Source organism: Papilio machaon, chromosome 26 (genome assembly GCF_912999745.1).
Source record: "Papilio machaon chromosome 26, ilPapMach1.1, whole genome shotgun sequence".
Lineage (NCBI taxonomy): Eukaryota > Metazoa > Arthropoda > Insecta > Lepidoptera > Papilionidae > Papilio > Papilio machaon.
The window spans coordinates 1,803,741-1,825,303 of NC_060011.1; the positions used below are offsets into that span (position 1 = coordinate 1,803,741).

A 21,563-nucleotide genomic window follows, 5' to 3' on the forward strand; every position below is an offset into this window, starting at 1 on the left:
CCACAACTCTTTTATAATACCGATTTATTATGTTACGGTAATTAGTGACTCCCCACGTTTGAGTAAAACATAATTTTTATTACTACGAGTTACTTATTAAACGTGCTGATGCATATATCAGTAGTCTTGTGTGCTGCGACCTCGACCTAACAACTATTTTAATATTTGTCTAGTAAGCATTTTTAACCTAAATAGTATAACAATATTTTACGATCTACTATCGATATTTTATTATTAATTAGTGTTGCTATCAACTACTATCAATTTTACATTTTTATTAATAAAATTAAAAAAAAAAATTACGAAATAAATATTTTTAAAGCAAAACTCTTTAAATCACTTATTGTAAAGTCTGTGGTATTTTTAAATTATTTACCATAATAAAAAGTATGAATTTTTAATACTTTTATCGACAACCCTTATTCAGTATAGTCGGTGCAGCGCTATCAAGGTGTCGCGTCACTAAATTCAGTCTACGGCAGTTCGCGAAGCACGTTCGTCGCAAAACTGCGCGCTCCGCCGTGAAGTGACGAATGGAATTCGCTAATTTAATTTATCACCGAAAAATTAAGTGCATCACTCAAGCACCAAGCAGTTCCTATGCACTGTGACATATAAAGTATGTTATTTAACTTTTTAATCATTGCGTGATTTTTCTCGACTTTTTTTTATTTCTATGAAAATCATTCATAATTTTCATGAAAGCATCATTGCGAATGTATTTTATAATGTATTTATTAATTAAATTAAAAAAATTGCGTTGGCTTTAAGTCGATTTTTTTCGTTCCATATTTACAATATACTTATAATTACATATACATCACTTATTTTTAAGTCATTTTTCTTTAGTGTAGTTAATATAGACACGAAAAGATTGGATAAGTTGAGATAAATGCAGAATTTGTACACATATGTCCTAAAGGTGGTTTATTGATTGCGCATTGTGCAAGGGGTGAAAGGGGATGCGCAGGGAGGGGCACGGGAGGCATGAGGAAGGTCAGGACTCTATTCCTGAACGGTTACCTATCACGCGGCACTGTCACGTGCACTGATGTTTATTTTATTAAAAAAAAATTGTGGCCTTATACAACGTATACTTTTGCCTCTAAAGAAAAAAATCTATAGTATTATAGAACGAAAACTTTTACTTCGAAAAAAAAAATCGGTGGCATTACAGAATGCTCTTTGCCTCTAAAGGCCATAGATAATGTGTGCCTTTAAAGCTTTCGTTTAAAAAAATAGGAAAATATTTTTGTCTACAATTTAATTACACAATGTGTTGAATAGTGTTGTTAACAGTCTATTTTTATACACACTTGTTGGCCAAGTAAATGATTTAATTTTATAAAAAAAAATAGCAGTTACCCGCAACTTCGTCCGCGCAGAATTAAAAGAAAATCTAGTAATATAGCCTGTTATCTGGCGATAGTGTTGCTTCCTAACAGTGAAAGAATTTTTCAACTCTCGTTTCGGACTTTACATTTATTTCGGAAACTTTACATCATTAGTTTCCACTGCCCATACAAGTTCGAAAAAAGTAATAAAGCAGTATTTATGTTTTGTAAAATTGTGGGACTAATTTTGTGGGAAAATTTCTCTTTTGTAATGAACACTATCTGAAGGGTCATATGTATTTTTTAATGCTTAAAACACATTTTTTACGAAAAAGTACTAATTCAATAGAAAGTTTTCAGAAGTTTTTATAATATTATCAATTTTCCATTAATTATGCAATTGTGTTCTAAATAATTAAATTAAAATGTTACTTGCCTACATCTCACTACAATTGAACGCATAAATTATATAAATAAAACAAATTGAATTAAATAAATTTTCCTACAAATGAGAGCCATACATACTTTTAATTATATTGTCTATACCACAATCAACACATAATTTTATGCATTATAGTGCCTGAGATATATTATAAAGAAATCTGTTTTCAAAAGAATCAATACATAGTATAAAACAAAGTCGCTTTCGCTGTATGTCCGTATGTATGCTTAGATCTTTAAAACTACGCAACGGATTTTGACGCGGTTTTTTTTAATAGATAGAGTGATTCTTAAGGAAGGTTTGTATGTATAATAAATGCATAATATAGTAGAGAAACACTGATAAATTTAAAGTTTTCTAATGTGATGTCGTAAATAAGCACGTTTTTTTGCGCTTATATTGCAAACGCTGGCTGAACCCTACGAGATAGACCAAAATAATGTATTGTTCACCTTAAAAAGTTCAACAAAAAAGTCCGCGATGGTATATGTCTATCTCTTAGGGATAACCCAGCATAACCATTTTTATTCTTTTACGAAGTGATTTTAAACAATACAGCATTAATCCTTATCCATTTAAGTACCTTAAATAAATTGTGCATTTATTCTGTAGTAGGTATATTTTGCATTGCACCCGTGCGAAGCCGGGGCGGGTCGCTAGTATTTAAAATAAAACAAACGTACTTAAAAAAAGTAACATATCTCGTGATTATCTTCTCTCTCGTGTAATGACTTTAAGCCCTTTGTACACAAGGCGATGTAAATTTTTCGAAAATTTACATCGCCTGGCGATTTTAGTAGCTACGCTACTTACGTAATGCAATGTCAGGTTCGTATAAAGACACGTGTCGTTTCATTTCTATCCGTCATTGTCAAAGCCAGGCGCTTTCTACTACTTTGTCAAGATCGTCCTGAGAAAAGTCGCCGCGATTTTGAAGATGGTAGAGCACAGTTGACATTTTGTTAATACTTGTCAGCTATGCCTCGCTATGCCTGTATTGACCAAATAGTAAACTCGGGCGCGCTACGCGATACTTGCAACGCAAGGACTGTTTGACAGTGGTAGATCCCACAACAACAATATTTGTTGGGTGCACGAATGGGCCTCGCTCAGTGAAATACCACGACCACACAGAATACAGGCGTCAAGTGGAAGCAAATCCGCGTACAGTCTGATGAGTGTGGTGCCGGAAGCCTAATCTTACCTTTGCCTAATAGGAAAAGGATGGGAAAGAGAAGTGGATTTGGCTGAAGAGGGGACGCATAGGAAGGGAAAATATCCTCTTTCCGTGCGTCCTCTTCTCCGTCGATTAAAGGTAGGCAACGCATCTGCATTTGTGGATGTCTATGGGCAACAGTCGCCTCGCAATTTCGGCGAATTCAGGTGACCGTTTGCTCGTTTGCCACCTTTTCATATAAATAAAAAAGGAAATAATGTTAGGTACAAAGATTTACATTGCTTAATCAGCGACCTGTACATCGGATATCTCTAGAGATCAGTGGTGTAAATGAACTATTTTATATAATGTATACTAGGTTTTACCCGCGACTCCGTCCGCGCGGAATAAAAAATAGAAAACGGGGTAAAAATTATCCTATGTCCGTTTCCTGGTTCTAAGCTACCTGCCCACCAATTTTCAGTCAAATCCATTCAGCCGTTCTTTAGTTATAAATAGTGTAACTAACACGACTTTCTTTTGTATATATATTAGCTTTTACCCGCGACTCCGTCCGCGCGGAATAAAAAATAGAAAACGGGGTAAAAATTATCCTATGTCCGTTTCCTGGTTCTAAGCTACCTGCCCACCAATTTTCAGTCAAATCCATTCAGCCGTTCTTTAGTTATAAATAGTGTAACTAACACGACTTTCTTTTGTATATATATTAGCTTTTACCCGCGACTCCGTCCGCGCGGAATAAAAAATAGAAAACGGGGTAAAAATTATTCTATGTCCGTTTCCTGGTTCTAAGCTACCTGCCCACCAATTTTCAGTCAAATCCATTCAGCCGTTCTTTAGTTATAAATAGTGTAACTAACACGACTTTCTTTTGTATATATATTAGCTTTTACCCGCGACTCCGTCCGCGCGGAATAAAAAATAGAAAACGGGGTAAAAATTATTCTATGTCCGTTTCCTGGTTCTAAGCTACCTGCCCACCAATTTTCAGTCAAATCCATTCAGCCGTTCATGAGTTATAAATAGTGTAACTAACACGACTTTCTTTTGTATATATATAGATATAGATTTCAATATGATTGTAACAGAACATGATACGAATCTCAAAACAGGAATAGCCATACTATAGTATTGATTTAACGGCGTTCTAGTGACCGCTTTATACAACACTAAGTTCCATTTTGCATCTTATTCAGATCAGATAGAGTTTACTTTCGCATTATTGATCTATCATTCTAAATCGTAGTAGGATTTAAGATATTGGGAATAGACCTTACCTAAAATAATTATATCTCGATTATCAACGGGCTTTGAACTACAAGTTTCAAGTTCAAATTTTTGTTCATCAAGTTTTATTTAGAAAACGTATAACGATTTTCTAATAAAACCGTAGTTTTATTCTGTCGATTTCCGACTGATACTAATTTAATGTTTTTTGAAAGTAACCCGCGTGTTTCGGTAGTGCAGGCGTAATAATGGCAAACCAATGGCACGCAACACAATTTTTTGGCATTTCACAGATCATAAAATCCACTATGCGCAAAAAAAGTATGTGAATAAAGGTACTATGTGAAAAACGTACGCAGTTGATCCCTACGCTATGCAATGTTTAAATAATCGCAAAGTTCAAAATTATTTCATGGCACGTTTAAGACGTCATTAAAAATCCCTGGTTGGCCATCCCTGCGGTAATGCAAATACAAGCTTACACTAACAATCAACGATATTACAAATGTACTAAATACAGTCACGTGATAATATAGTCGATAAATTATAAACGCCAAACGGTATAAGGGTCCGCGGAATGGTGTCAAGGCCGAAAAGATCGTAAGGGGAAAGAGCCTTTTGTACACTCCCCTTGCTCGGGAACATGTCCCAACAAGTCTTAAGTAAAGCTAAATAATCCTGTTCTTAATTCAAATTGAATTGTGCGTAAATTGAGTTTTTTTTGACGTTTATAATTATACTTTATCTGTTATTGGAACGAAGTTCCATATCGCGCGTTGTGAAGGGGGGCTAGACGGAAAATTCTTACGAAAAGTTGTCACGACACTTTTTGCTATAGTAAGCTATTGTAAGCTGTGCGGCGTCGCATGTTTCTCTGTCTGTCTCTCTCTCTCTTATAGAATGCAAGCCAGATAATTGAGCCTACTGATTAAGTTTATATAACATTATATTTGTTAATAATAAAAAAATATTATTATAACTTAAAAAAACTAAAATTTTATTACAATTCCTTTATTAATTAATCGAAAGGAACTTCGTTCCATCCGGGTGTCCCTTGACACCTCTCTAGTATTTTTTATTTTTTTTGGTACTAATTAGATTCTACATTTGGAGGACGGAAACCTGGTGCACCGACCCCGATGTAGGTGGGACAAAGTCAAGGATGTACCATCAGTACTAAAGTATAATGTATTGATTTAATGAATGGGGAATCAATTGGCTCCTGAAACACAGGGTTACCTAGTTCAAGAGCCAAGCTTGCCACAAAATGTATGTTAATAAGTGTCAAAAAACCACTATTCATTTATAAAGGATTTTGAGAAAGCCCTACTTTGTATCTTAAACTAGTGGCTCCACTGACTTTGCACGTGTGGATATTTATTTTTTAAACATCTTTCAGTATAGGTATAGAAGAAAGGATATGTTTTGTACTCAAAATATGCCACTAATAGTGAAAAAAAGAATTATGTAATAATGTAAGAGAGTTAGTCTATCAAAGCATCTCACAGTTGTATGTTTTTTTTTTCAATCTTTGGGTGTGATATATAATATATTTTAAAAGATATATAACTATTTTAACTTTTAAAGCGTTTGCAATTATGTAATGAGTTATTTAATGTAATATAAAGCTCCCCTATTTGACATAAGGTCCCCTAGACTGTAAATAAGCTGATTTACGTGTATATCGTTTCGTTCAAGAGACGTCTAGACATTCATAAGTACCTCGTTTTTTTATCTTTTTATGTCCACCTCAGTCACTAGGTTGTACATTTTTTTTCATAGACTCTCTTTATTCTTCAAATAACAGTTATGAAAACTTTACTTTTTACCTGTTTGACATGTAATGGTTGTTTTATAAAGATATATAATACAATTAGTAGTCGCCCGTGACTCGTGACTCGTGAAATTAAAAAAAAAACTTAATTAGTAGCCTATGTGTTCTTTCAGATGTTCTACGTGTATGTTAAATTCAATCGAGAACCATGCAGCCGTTCTGGAGATACCTTCTAACAAACTTCTATCCATCCATACATTTAAACTTTCGCATTTATAATATTAATAAGATCGATATATTATTTCCTAAGTATACATTAAAGAGAAATATCATTATGACACTTAGTCGTAAACAAAGCAACGTAATTCATCGGAACTAATATTGTATGGATGCAACGCAAGTATCGCGTTGCATATAAACAACATCGTATCGTCGTCGCGCGTCGTCTATTCGAACAGTTGCCGCCATCTTGAAAATCGCAGCAACTTTCCTCACGACGATATTGAAAAACAGGTTGCGAATAGGCTTTAGTGATGACAAATAGAAATGTGGGCAACACGGCATGTGTATCAATTTTATTGCGTGAGTCGTTTAGCGACTGAACTCAACGGGTTTCGTAGATTTATGTTGCCATGTGTAGGACGGGCTTTATATCTCTTATGGTAACAGTTTGCTGTACGATATTCGATTTTAAGTGGGTAGTGAAAATAATTCTTTAACTACATGTCCTTTACACCTCAATGTAGTCCTTCTTTAGTTCCATTTTTAGCCGACTTCAAAAAGAAGGAGGTTATCATTGAATACCTTCTCTGGATCCTCATAAGATTCCGTCAGTAAAAATAGTTGCTTTTTTAACATATTGATTGTTTTAAGTGAGTAAAACAAAACTTAAACGGCTTCTTTACTTAATCGTTTACGTCATAAGCTATCGATGTCACATCTTTAAACCACTACGTAGTAGCAAAGTGTACATCTGCGTAGATAAGAAAGTGTGGTTCAAAAATTATTTTAATTAATTACGTAATCAAGAGAATTTAAATGGAAATATGCTCACTATCAGTTTTATTTCCTACTAGCTGTAGCCTGCGATTTCGTCTGCGGGAAATTAAAAAAAAACTTGTTAAGTAGCCTATGCATTCTTCCAGACTGTGTGCTATACCTGTGCCAAATTTCATCGATATCCGTTGAGCAGTTCTGGAGATAACCTCTAATAAACATCTATCCATCCATTGGTAAGATTGGTTAGCTTGGCGCGATTATTACCAGATTTTTTTCTGCATATTCTTTTTAAATTAATTATAAATTATTTATAAGATTAGTCTTAATTTTAATTTTTCGTTTTTATCATGTGAAAATTGTGTAATAATTTTGCCGTACAAAATATAGCTTTAATTGGTAAAGTCTGTTGTTATTATAATTTTTTAATAAAATCGAACAGAGGTAAAGTTGGCAAATTGTTTTGGCAAATTTCCCAGATTCCATAAAAGTGCAATCAGAATTATCTAGAAGGAAAAAGTAGGTCAGACGAGTTTTATAAAAATGTGTTCGCGTTAATGTTAGGCTTTTAAGTTAAAATGTTGATTCCCCGAAATGAAACCGTGACCAAATATGCTGTTTTTTTTTATTTACAAATATTGAATTTTGATGTACCTACATATTACTCTCGATGTGTCGCTTAATTTTATATTATAACAATTAACCTTTGTCTCCATAAAAAGTGTTGAACTAGTTTCCGCACGAAATGTCTAAATCCTTGAATGTATTAATAACTAATCATTACATCAGATATTAATAAATAATCAATAATCTACTAGTAATGACCCTTAGTGTAGGTTCTTCATATTAATTCTTCACTAAGCACACACTTAACGATTACATACTATTTAATAACATTGTTTTTTCCTTTGTTACAGAATTCATCTATCAAGACAACATAGAAGTTTGGTAAACATGTCTAACATAGTTTAAAGCGATCTCATGAGGGCCTATATCCCGCGCAGAGCCATGACACGAGTTTAGCTAGCGTGGACTGACATAAACCCACTCATATGCACAAAGAAGCAACCAACGTGTTCAGAGATTCGCTAAAATTACGCCAAAAACTACTACAGAGGACGACGACGTATTTTAAAGTTGTCGAATTCGTCAAAAAAGACGCGATCCGATACTTTACATACGATTACGAGATTCACCAAACTTAGTATCTAATATTATGAACATATTCATAGGCAACGACTACCATTCCAAGAACCTTGTCAAACTGAAACCAGCTATTTGATTCTACGGATACCGACTTACCTCATACCAAAGGATTATCGGTTAAACGGACAATAATATCGATTAATTATTACAATAAGCTATAACACTAGATAAATCTATCATTTTTATTTCGAAAATAATAGCAATTTATTGTTTAGAATACAATACAATATCAAAATAACCTCAAACTTAACGAATCGGAACGTCAGTTGAAATCAAGATGGCGGCTAAAGCTGAGCCAATAGGACCGCGGAACGGACACGAGTTGGCGCCACTGAATACGCGCGCGGACGGCAGCGAACGTCCCCATGGGGTGACCATAGTCCTGCAGGGCTCTAGAGGCTCCCTGCAGCGCGAGGCGCCGGGCGAGGACCGCGCCGCCTGGTCTGGCAAGCTCCAGTTTTTCCTGTCTATCATCGGTTATTCCGTCGGCTTGGGAAATATCTGGCGATTCCCGTACTTATGTCAACAAAATGGCGGAGGTAAGATTCTTATTAAATATTTTTTGTGCATTCTATCGTCGTTAGTTTCATTGTATTAAATCATACATCTATGCTTTTATATGTATGTTGCAATGGAAACACACGGATTGACAATAAATTTGTAAATCAATAGAACATGCGAAGCCACAAACGACCTTGACAATAATGTTAGTGCCTGGTACGCGAGGCAAGGAGACGACCAACAATAACTTAAAATAGCGGTGATTGGGTTGCCCTAACAAATGTGAGCAATCTAACTAATATTATAAATGCAAATGTTTAGATTGATGGATGGATGGATGAAAGTTTGTTTGAAGTTATCTCCGAAACGGCTGAACGGATCTTCATGACATTTGGCACAGATGTAGAACATAGTCTGGAAGAAGACATAGGCTACTAATTAAGTTTTTTTTTAATACAACTCCGTTGCGGGCAAAGGCTAGTATGTAAATATATTTAAAACTGACGATAATATTTATTTATTCATTTATATTTTTATAAATAAACCTGTAAATACGAAAAATAATTACAAAAACTCACATGTTCTTTTGTGTAACTGTCATCAATAAATCTTTGCATCAATTCATCAAGTCATTATCAAGTCATTTAATTAAAAAAAATTATACACATCTGTTAAGGTCTTGGATTTACATAGCCTTGACAGATCTTGGATTATTGTTCAAAATTATAGTAGCGTTACAAGAGGACAGAACGATATTTACTGTACTAGTACTGGTCTAGCACGAATATTTGTGAGAAATTACTGTCGTCACGTCAACTATCTCAAAATTAGTGTGAGATTTTGATGATGACGATACGATGGCGATTGTCACAAATATACGTGTTAGGCCCACTGTAGTACTGTTCTGACGGCGGTGGTAATAGCAATACCGCACAATTTACTGCTCTATTTCACTATTCTGCCCTTGTATGAAACTAGCATTAAATTGGAATTTTCGCTTTAATAGTGTCATTACCCTAATCCATCTTTTAATGTGTTAAATCACTTCGAAATATACCTTGAGGTTAGGAAAATATACTTGTTTTCCTAAGTGGGTGACAAACGCGACGTGACACGACATTCACGAACTGTGAATGTCGTGTCTTAATAAACATATTTTTTCTCCGTTTCCTCAAAAATATCGGGAGAAAAAAGTATGTTTTCATAAAGCCACAACAGTGGAAACCCACAGTATACAACAGGGTTCTATTAAATGAATGAAACGTACCGAGCAATTGCATAATACTGCAGAATGCGAGCCGTTTGCTGCCGGCTGGTATTGATTTTTTGTGGTCTAACCAGCTACGGGCTACGGACTACGGCGTAGCACCGTAGAGGTCTCTGTGTTATGAATACTTCGTCTCTGTATACTTAAAAAATAGTTTATATTTATTGTAACATCCTATATAAGAAAAGTACGTGAAGAGAAATGACTAAAACTAAAAAATGATCATATCATTTGAGAATCAATTTACAATATTATCACTTTGTTTTAACTACTTCTATTAGTGCTAGGGTTATCTAAACAACTAATAAAATTAAAGAATCTGTGTGTATTATTAAAAAAAACCTATTTCGCTAAATCTTAATTAATAATAATAATTTTTAATAATTTTTAAGATTGTACGCCTGTTTGTAAGTTTGCATTTGTTCCGGGACAGTTGGACTGATATTAACGGGATTTTGACAGGAAGATAGCTTATGAATGTATAAATATTTTAGACAACTTTTTTTATCTTGTTCTGACGAAGTCGGGAGTAAAAGCTAGTCGTTAATAACATAAACTTACCATTCATACCTTTACCCTAAAATCTAGCACAATTAAAGAAAACAAATTCTTACATCCAAAGAAATACCTAGTATCCTGTGTTCTTGGATTCTTGCAATACTATGAAAATAAAAGGTATTACATAACAATCGGTCAAAATAAAAGCCTATCTATCAAAGTCTGATAAATATTTGGTAACAACTTCAAAAATCAAGTCATGCGCATATAATTTGGAACTTAAAAATGTTTGTGTTTGCAGGTGCATTCCTGATCCCATTCCTAATTATGCTGGTGCTGGAGGGCATTCCGCTCTTCCTGATAGAAATGGCTATCGGGCAGAAGATGCGCTTGGGCTCCCTCGGCGTCTGGAACACGATCCACCCCTGGTTGGGCGGTATCGGCATCTCCAGCTGTATTGTCACGCTCTTCGTCGCTCTGTATTATAATGTTATCATCACATGGGTCTTCTTTTATCTTTTTAATAGTATCCGGGTGAGTGGAATCATTTTTTGTCATTTGTTTTATTGAGGACTTGAATACATTATAATAAACTAGCTTTTACCCGCGACTCCGTCCGCGCGGAATAAAAAATAGAAAACGGGGTAAAAATTATCCTATGTCCGTTTCCAGGTTCTAAGCTACCTGCCCACCAATTTTCAGTCAAATCGATTCAGCCGTTCTTGAGTTATAAATAGTGTAACTAACACGACTTTATTTTATATATATAGATATAGATTTTCAAATACGGTATTTGTATCATCGTAGAACAATAGTACAAAGAGTAAATACGTTGAAAAGTGTTCTTAAACTTCGGATAGAATCTTAATACACAACAGTGATTCCTAAAGTGGTATAGATGGACGTCTCCAGAGTCCAGATAGGGATGTATGATGGCAGAAAATAATTGGGATTACAAGTTCAAAAAGAAATGTAGAAGCAGTTAGGGTGTTCAACTAAAACAGTATTATTTTGTCTACGTCTACGTGAATACAATATTGAGCTTGATGGCAATTTTTGCAATAATTGATTAAGTAACTTCAAAAACATATCAGTAGATTAGATGACATTGTAAAATTCTACTGTAGTCTATAATATAATTACGATTTTAGTTATCAGCTGACCAGCTGCCATGGGCGCATTGTCCTCAAGACAACAGTTCAGCGGAGCTCGAATGCAGCAAAGCATCAGCTACAGTATACTACTGGTATCGAGAGGCACTTGACGCGTCACCAAGCATCGAAGACCCCGGAGTACCGCGCTGGTGGATCGTGCTGTATCTCTTGTTAGCCTGGATCATCGTCTTCTTTATAGTCATGAAGGGTATACAGAGCAGCGGGAAAGTGAGTAGGATATTGCTATGTTAAAGTTGATTTCCACTGCAGAAATAAAACGTAATGTCATTGATCCCATTCCTTTTTAAAGAACAGAAACGATGTGTGAAGACAATGTGTTTTGTATATGTACAACACTAATGTATACTAATGTACAAACACTAAATTATACAAGTAAATTTTTACACAATTTTTATTTACCGTCATGTCGGCATGAACTTAAAAAAATACATCTCGTAAGTTAGAGAGAAACGAAGAGAGTAAGAGAGTCTCTCCCTCTTTTCCTCTGTAACATCGTCTTTTTGTATACTATACCATACATTTTCGATTATAACAATAATTGTGATATACAGGTGGTGTACTTCACGTCTCTGTTCCCTTACGCTGTATTGACAATCTTCTTTATCCGCGGCATTACTCTGCCAGGCTCTGCCGACGGAATCATACACATGTACAAACCTAAGGTATGATCTAATATTTCAATTCCAAATAACTAAATAAAAAAACATCGACCTATATATTCCTGATAACCATAGGAGAAGACCAAAAGTAAGAAGACAAAGGAGATATTAAACGTAGTGTCGTACCAGAAGATAAATAGAATGGCTTAAAAGAGGGAGGATTAGAAATTGCTTTACAGGACGTCATAGTTCTTAAGTTACAACAGCAACCGCTTCTTAGCTTCTTCATCGATCTTACTCTTATTAATCTAACTTCTAATATTATAAATTCGAAAGTTTAGATGGATGGATGGATGTTAGCATGTATCTAAAAACGGCTAAACGGATATAGATGAAATTTAGCAGACAGATATATTGTTAAGAATAGTACATATGCTATTAATATTTTTTTATTCCAGTCAGACGAAGTCACGGTCACAAACTAATGTACTATTCAGTCTTAAAACTGTAACTAACAATACTCTAAATTAATAAATGTAAATACTTAATTAGCTAACCTTATTCCATCGTTATCTATCTTAAAATTTAAATTCTTTTGTATTTCTGTTTTAATTATAGAATAAAATTATTTAATTAGGTACTATCACTATTCACTTGTATGACTATGTTCTATGGTTAAGAATAAATTATTTTATGTACTACTAGCTTTTGGCCACGACTCCGTCCGCGCGGAATTAAAATAAATGTAATATATGTGTTCTTCATCTGTGCCAAATTTCATCAAGATCCGTTGAGCCGTTTCGGAGATAACTTCAAAGAAACATCTATCCATCCAAACTTTCGCTTTTATAATATTAGTAAGATTTAAATCGTGCTTTTGATAACTATAACATGTAAATTGTTATGGTAAAATTTTGACCAATGGGCTACAACTAGTATAAAAAATCTGTTTTTTTTATAAATAGTAACAACTTCAATATATTAACTTTCAGCTGGGCAAGCTACTTGATCCAACAGTATGGTTGGACGCAGCAACTCAAGTGTTCTACTCATTCGGGCTCGCGTTCGGTTCCCTCATCGCCTTCGGTTCCTACAATCCGCCAAACAACAACTGCGTCCGAGACGTCCTACTCGTATCCGTGTGTAACGCTCTCACTGCAATCTACGCCTCTGTGGTCATCTTCAGTATTCTCGGATTCAAAGCTTTTACTATGGTAGAGAAATGTATGACTAAGTAAGTGGAGTTATTTTATTAGTCTCTTTACCAGAAATTTTATAAAACAGGCTTTGAAGTGGCAATGTTCTTATAAAATCACAAAACTCCAAATAATAAACCGACCAGACATAAAGTGACGAAATAAAGGAGAAGTTTAAGGGTCTATTAATTTTTTAAACAGTTTCCACGGTTGCAACGGTTTTATCCACATCCTAATAATAATCCTATAATTTATATAGTTAAATAAAAAAGTTTTTTTAGGCTTAACCTAAAATTGGAACTGAATATACGGTACATATATGTATGGTTCTGTAAACTTAAAAACGATGTACTTTAAAAGTATGTACAAAACATTATCTGTATTACACCAAAAATACTGTTAGACAGTGTTTATTTAAACACGTGTTTAACCCTTTGACCGCCGCTGATTGATTTGACGTCGACTTGGTTATATGTTTCGCCGTAAATATATGTCACAATGCTTTCGGTATATGTACATCATTATTTATTGGTAGATTTCTAACTAGTCTGCGCATAATAATGTTTCAATAACTATGATTTGTCAAAATTCCGCGCCGGTTGCTAGTTACGGTATAAAAGGGTTGACGTATGTTTAAGCTAAAATGTATATGAAACACTGTCTAAGGTTTTTTATGGTAAGGCCCTATTTCCAGAGAAATCAAAGTGTTAGCAATGCACCAGATCGGTGGGTTTACATTGAACTCAACTTTCGACTACTACAAAGAAGAGTTCCCAACTTTAAACAACACAGTGGTAACCGCACTCAACCTGACTGGATGCACTATGAGTAGACAATTAGAAGAGGTAAGCTGAATCAGGACATATATTAGTAGATTGAAAACAGGGAGTCCGTAACAGCTTTAGCTTTTGTGCTGATCGGGAGCTTGCTTGTCGGGTGCATTATCACGACCATACAAAAGACAGGTGTGAAGTTGAAGAATTTGGCGTTATATTCTGCATTTTTTCAATGATTGTGTGTGTGTCGGAGGCTGCGTTTGTTCCGGGTAATCTCTGCAACGACTGGACCTATTTTGACGGAACTTTGATGGGAAGGTAGTTGATGTACGCGGGCATGTTATAGGTTACTTTTTTTATTTCTGTGCTGACTAAGTCTTCTGAAGAATAAAGCGACAGATTTGAATGTAAACTATGTGTTTTGCAGGCAGCGGAAGGCACCGGGTTAGCTTTCATCGTATTCACACAGGCTATCCTCAAACTGACTCCAGCTCCGTTCTGGTCGATCATCTTCTTTCTGATGCTGTTGTCGCTAGGATTAGGCAGCCAGATCGGCATCATGGAGGGCATGCTGTGCACCATCTTCGATATTGACTTCTTTAAACGAATGAGCAAACCTGTCATAACCGGTGAGTGTTCTCCAATGACTCATGTTTTTTTTTCTATTGCAGAAGAGGTTTTACTTTTTTTTGGAAAATGAAATGTCAAATACGTTTTTCTTGAATTATTTGACGTGATTTCGGTGAACCTTCTGAAAATTGTCTTCTTAAACTTGTGAGCATGGGCCAGTGTTAAAATTACTTGTATAACCATGGGTTTTTGAGACCACAATCTCCGTTTAAAACATAGTTATCTCTGTTTTGTCAAAGATAAAGACAGAGATGAAGATATGTTTTATACAGAGATTTTGGTCTTAGAACCCGACGTTTAAAGAGACAACGTGATATGTTTGTGTAGGTGCCGTGTGTACTTTCTGCTTCCTCGTGGGGCTGATCTTCACAACAGGCGCGGGCGAGTACTGGCTGAAGATGTTCGACTCGTTCGCCGGCACCATCGGACTTGTGGTCGTAGCGTTGCTCGAGATGATTTCTGTCGTCTATATCTATGGTCACGAGAAGTAAGTACGCTTTTGTCTATGATATTAGAGCAGTACCTACTAAAAATTCAATGAATTGCAACTAATATGAGAGACTTCCTTACGGCCGGTTTCTGAGATAACTGTCACATTATTAAACTCTCTTGTCGAGCAAATTGCCATCTCAAATCACTATCAGATTAGAACAACTGCTTTTTTCTACATCAATCATATAAAAATACATGTTTGTTCATAGTTCTGACCTTGAAATTCCGGTAAACACCTTTACTGTATCAACATACGTAAATCTGTCAAACGCTAAAATTGTTTATGAATGCCAAACTGTTTGTTGAACGACCGAGTTGATATAGTAACACTTTATTATGGTCCAAGAGCCCGTGACTGCCAGACCTTCGGAATTTTATAAAAGCTGAAAAATTTTCTATGTGTGTTATTTTATGACAAATTTGAGATGGAATTTTATACACCTCTATTACCTGTTACCTGCCAAAGCCACCGCTGCCTCAGCTTCATGGGTGGGCATCATTCTTACCTGTACTAGGGACACACATAGAAAAATTTTCAGCTTTTATAAAATTACGAAGGTCTGGCACTCACGGGCTCTTGTTCTATCACCCATAACTACGTCATATCATCGTGGTAGGTTTTCAGCTATGATACAAGTACTTATTATTATTATTTCAATAAAGCTCTAGGCTTGTGTTAAGATTATTGGTTTTTTTTAGATTTTTTATGTTGGACAATAGTCGAATGGTGAGACTCAAACCCACGACCACGTGATCGGATTCATCCTTGACCATTGGGCTATTTACCCTTAACATATCATTAATCGTTATTAAAGTACCAGCTGTCACCCACGACGTCCGTCCGCGCGGCATTAAAAAAAAACTTAATACGTAGCCTAAATGTTCTTCCAGACTGTTCTACATTTGTGCTAAATTTCATCAAGTTCCGTTGATCCGTTCCAGAGATACCTTCAAACATCTATCCATCCATCCATCCATCTAAATATTCGCATTTATAATATTAGTAAAAAGTAAGATTTAGTATTTTTTTATTTGTAATCACTGTTGTGATTAATCAAACTGCATTTTAACCGTTTTAAACTAATATACTCGACTTAACCCTTTTACCGCCACAGGTTCACAAACGACATCTACGAGATGACAGGCTACCGTCCAGGCTGGTACTGGCAGGTGACATGGCGCTATGTGGGGCCCTTCATTGTCACCTGCATCTTACTATCTTCTCTGGTCTTCATGCTCATCATACCTCCTACTTACGGTGCATGGAATGCTGCTGAGGTAAGGAGTGACATAGATTATATTTATTACTAGATTTTATATTAATTCCGCGCAGATGAAGTCGCCGGCAACTGCTATCGTACTATTCATGTTAATTTTGGCATTTTACGATTTAACGACTTATAAATCAGAGTCGACTATAATAAAAATAAAAGATTACAATGTATTTTCTATCTTTTATCCAAATAAACAAATTAAAAGGTCAGGATAGCAGCTATAAAACAATTTCTTTTTCTAACAATCTGAATGCAATAATTTTTTTTTATTCATTTAGACAATTTTTATTAATAATTAGTAGTTTTTTTTAAATATTAGTTTATTAATGTTATTAGTAGTAGTAGTAGTAGTTAGGAATAGGTCACGCCAAAAAAATGTTAACCTTATGATGTGACATAATTTTTTCAAATAAAATAAAAAAAAGCTCGGTGCGAAGTGATAATTTCTTACTTATGTACATCGTTACTTTCGTTTCTTTCCAGGGTCGCGTAGAAAAAACACCATATCCTAATTGGGTGTTAGGAATCGCTGCCGGCATGATCCTGGCTGGAGTACTGCCAATACCCGTGGTGCTGATACTGCGCCGCTTTCAGTGCCTCGCGCTCGATGTGGACATCCACCAGGGCTCCATTCGCAGAATCGAAACCACTGTTTCTACTAAGGAGATGATGAGCGACCAGGATGTGAGTTAAAATATAACATACTGTAAAAAAATATTGTGTTTGTGTGGTAAAGGTGACCATAGAGTTATAACCTAAGAAATTTTGTAGGTTATAATAGCTATGGTTATAAGATTCAACCTCTATGGCGGTTCATGATTAACTATGAGCCCGGTAAGACATCGCGCGCAACCGTTTTTCCCGCCGAAATCTAAAATTAGTTTTAGCGCAAGTCGTGCAAAATTGCGAGAAGATATAAGATTTGAATTGTGTTATACTTAAATGTGCTAATGCTACTTATAATAAAATAGACATTGCTCTCGACTATAAAAACTACATAATATTATTTATAAAAGTAATTCAATAAATTAGGATCTTTCAATAGAAATATTCCGTTTGTGATTTAATGATGGTTGAATATGTGAATATTTAACGTGGGTTTCTTAGAGCAAAATCTTCTTTTAACATATATTGTTATCTCTGTTTTGTCAAAAATAATGACCAAGATAACTATATGTTTATACCGAGATTTCGGTCTCAGAAACCGACAGTAAGTCATTTACAGTTCGCGTATACTTCGATATGAAAAACAGCCAATCTTAATTTAATTATTAACTTCATATGCAAAATAATTTAACGTGAATTTTTGTTTTAATTGTAAATTACGATTGACGTTAGAATTGGCGGCAAAGTACCTCAATGTACTTTCCATCTTTGATACACATTGTTTCTTTTAGAGTAAAAAAAAAAACTTTTGTGTTTTTATTAATTCATATTTATAATTAATCTATTAATTATGGGCTAAAAATTTTTTTGGAAGAAGGATTTTTTCGCTAATGTAAATAGCAATAGCTATTATAGTTATTTATGTATCGAATTTCAGTAACACTAAATACATAGACACGTTATTTTTTTTTTCATTTACTTTTGATTCATTCTTTAAAGTTAATAAACTTAATTCTCTACCATGAGAATACCTTAACTCAAAGATTCATACAAAGACTGGATTAATGTTTTTTAATTTATTTGGAAATGTAAATTTTTCGACAGTAGAAACCGACGCTTAAAAAATAGCGTGTCTATTTGTAATATATGTATTGCTAATGTAACTAACCCCCGCTAACACTATGTGCTGTACTCTATGTTGTCTTTGGTGCGTGGCGTCCAGGTGATCTCGCCGGAGACGGCGCCGCCTGCGCCCGCGCAGCTCGTGGCCGAGGCCAGCACTAGGTTCACTATCGGAGACTTCGACGTAAGCACCCCTGTACTACAATGACTTTTAGTTTTCTTTTTTCGGTATAATTTTTATTTTTCGTTTATGGCAACTTTTTTCTTCATTACCGAGATTTTAGTCAGCCATTTTTTTAAGTACTTAAAATAAAAAAAAATTCTAGTTGTATAATTTTTTATTACTTTTTATATGTCAAAGAACAATCATTTTAATAAACCTGTTTATAGCATTTTGAAAAAAAGACAACATAATTTTTTTATAGGTTTTTAGTTTAAATGTGTGTGAATAATTAGGTAAAAATTGGTTTAAACGTGTTTTTAGAAAACATGAATCTTTAATAAATAAATAAATGTTGTGTTGTGACGCGTCAGAAATGTGAATGCGGCTTAAGATAAGTCAAGAAAGCTACAATACGACAAAGAACGCGTGATAAATTTTTGAAATTGACCAAGAGGTGCTAATGGCCTGGTTCAGTATTTCACTGGGTCGTATATGTTTGTCGGTCTATATAACGTTGTTCGATAAAGTTAGCGGTATAGGTATAGATTATAGGAAGACAGTTTAGAAAGACAAAAGCTAGTCACTTTTTAATTATAAGTAAGTTTAAGCGGTAATTCAAAATCGATGTGACGTGACTAAAAAAGAGCTTGATAACAAGTTGTTACTACGGATTGAGAACTTGTTAACAATTGCCATAAATTGAATCTTACTATTATGAAAATGTTCAATAGAATGATGTGTTTTTGAAATACACATTGTATTATTTTATTATTATTAAAATAAACCGATGTATTTGGCCTTATGTCGCCATTAAATAAAGATCAAAAATGTGGATAATCGATTGCACCATATTGCTAGATCAAGCCATTTTCCATCTTTATTGTTTATGCCACAACCAGGCGTATGAAGGCTAAGTGTACACTGTTTATTTATTTAAAAAAAATCGGTTTCCTGCACATTTATACACTGCACGGTTGTTATTTTTTTTTATTTGATAGCAAGATGAAAGTGAAAAAAGCACCATTTCAAAACTAACCTAAAAATGTTGAAATTAGAAAATTTGTCAAAATTTTAAAATTAGGTAATGGTGTTTACCATGCGTTGAACGCACACTTTGATTAGGCGTTTATCTTCGTGGTGTATATTAAAAACTGTTTTTAGGCTTAAAGTCTTAACTTAAAAGGTTGTTCAAAAACGACTGACTTTTTTGAATTACTTTAAACGTGGGTTACCAATATTAAAATGTTCATAAAAAACATATTGTCGTCTATGATTTTGTAAAGTTTTTGTATACCACAGAATGAACACCCACGTTAACATCTACAGAACATAATTTTTTATTTTTACTTTAATTTTTCGTTTATGGCAACTTTTTTCTTCATTACCGAGATTTTAGTCAGCCATTTTTTTAAGTACTTAAAATAAAAAAAAATTCTAGTTGTATAATTTTTTATTACTTTTTATATGTCAAAGAACAATCATTTTAATAAACCTGTTTATAGCATTTTGAAAAAAAGACAACATAATTTTTTTATAGGTTTTTAGTTTAAATGTGTGTGAATAATTAGGTAAAAATTGGTTTAAACGTGTTTTTAGAAAACATGAATCTTTAATAAATATAATTTTCAGTAATTGCCTTCTTCGATTGTGATGACAAACAAAAAAAAAATTTAAGTTGAATTTAAAAAATATATATAAAGTTGTCATAAATGAATATTTTATTTTTTATGCAAAAGTCAAAAAGTACAGGCACGTACTTACAAAAAAATATTTTTATTTTTGTTATTTTTTATTTTAATAAATGTGGCACTATATAAAAATCACATGTAAATATATTGTACCCGATGACTTTAGGGGGTGGACAGCAGTGAGGAGAGGCCGAGCAAGCGATTACCGACGTCCATCGCGCGCAGCCGACCCAAGAAATAGACGTTTGTTCGCTCGATCTATTCTAAATAGATAAAAAACGAAGACAAAAATAATTTCATATCTTTACAATTAAAAATATTTTTGTCTTAATTTTTTGCAGTAGATATACATATATATAGCTTATTAATTGTGGTTAACATTTCTATATACCGCACTCAGAGGCGTTTATTTTCACTGTATATTTCACAAATTTAATCAACTCTAAAAGTACTTTAGCGACCATCAAAACTACTCTGAGATCGGTAGCAAGTGTATTTTTATAATTATAAACAATGCATGCAAAATTCTGGATAGTTATTTTTTTTTCATGTGAAAGCATATTGTCCCCGTGAATGTTTCTACAGTAGCTTTTCTATCAGCTGAATTTGATATTGCTGGTATATTCTCAATAAGCTTATTTAGGCAACATTTTTTCCATTTTTTTAGTCTTCCGATTCGGAGCCTGGCGAAGTGAACACAGGTGATCACTTCGAAGACTCAAGCAGTAGTGACGAAGAGATTCTAAACACTAAACCAACGAGCACCGGAATTCGACTCGCCATGAAACCTATCGGTCACAAACCGACAACATTCAAAATGGACGTCGTCGACGATTGACCGTTAATATTGAAATTTCGCGGTTATATAATGTTCTTAGATGATTACTAGAGATAAATTCGCGTATTTTTTACAGTAAGGCTTTAACATAAGACAGTAGCTGTAATTATAAACAATTCTTTAGGTGATTACATTTCGATAAAAAAAAACATGTGTTAATTTTTAAAAGTACTTTCTTCTCCGGTTTATACCTAACAGTATTATATATATATATATATATATATATATATATGTATATATATATATATATATATATATATATATATATATATATATATATATATATATATATATATATATATATATATGTTATAAATAACACATAGCAAGTACATAACTAATACGAACTATAAATTGATTCAAAATGATACATATTTCACTCTTGAACAAAGGTTTTACAAAAGATCTAAAGTGTTGTAGGGTGAAATATTAGGTTCTTACATATGAAATTGGCGTTTTGTATGGGAGGAACAAAAAGTCGAATATTTTTTAATATAACATATTTAATTGCAACACGACCGCCATACACATCATTCACCCTTCGAGTCGTTTCCGCAGCACTAGTGCCACGGCGGAACTCGT

At 34.1% G+C, this 21,563-nt stretch overlaps 1 protein-coding gene across 3 annotated transcripts; it reads left to right on the top strand.

Moving 5' to 3' along the window:
• Positions 1 to 460: 460 nt before the first annotated feature.
• On the top strand, positions 461 to 21,124 carry LOC106718678 (sodium- and chloride-dependent transporter XTRP3). 3 transcript variants are annotated; one of them, XM_045684601.1, is made up of 14 exons: positions 461 to 619; positions 7,868 to 8,695; positions 10,724 to 10,956; positions 11,574 to 11,804; positions 12,149 to 12,259; positions 13,189 to 13,430; positions 14,087 to 14,237; positions 14,596 to 14,797; positions 15,126 to 15,285; positions 16,406 to 16,568; positions 17,048 to 17,248; positions 18,393 to 18,476; positions 20,310 to 20,386; positions 20,811 to 20,888. In XM_045684601.1, the coding sequence occupies exons 2-13, from the start codon at positions 8,434 to 8,436 to the stop codon at positions 20,382 to 20,384; spliced, it is 2,115 nt and encodes a 704-aa protein (XP_045540557.1). In that variant the 5' UTR covers positions 461 to 619; positions 7,868 to 8,433; the 3' UTR covers positions 20,385 to 20,386; positions 20,811 to 20,888. The 3 variants fall into 3 exon arrangements, with proteins under 3 accessions (XP_045540557.1, XP_045540558.1, XP_045540556.1); XM_045684602.1 differs by lacking the exon at positions 18,393 to 18,476; XM_045684600.1 differs by lacking the exons at positions 18,393 to 18,476; positions 20,310 to 20,386 and having other exon boundaries at positions 20,811 to 21,124.
• Positions 21,125 to 21,563: the final 439 nt, after the last annotated feature.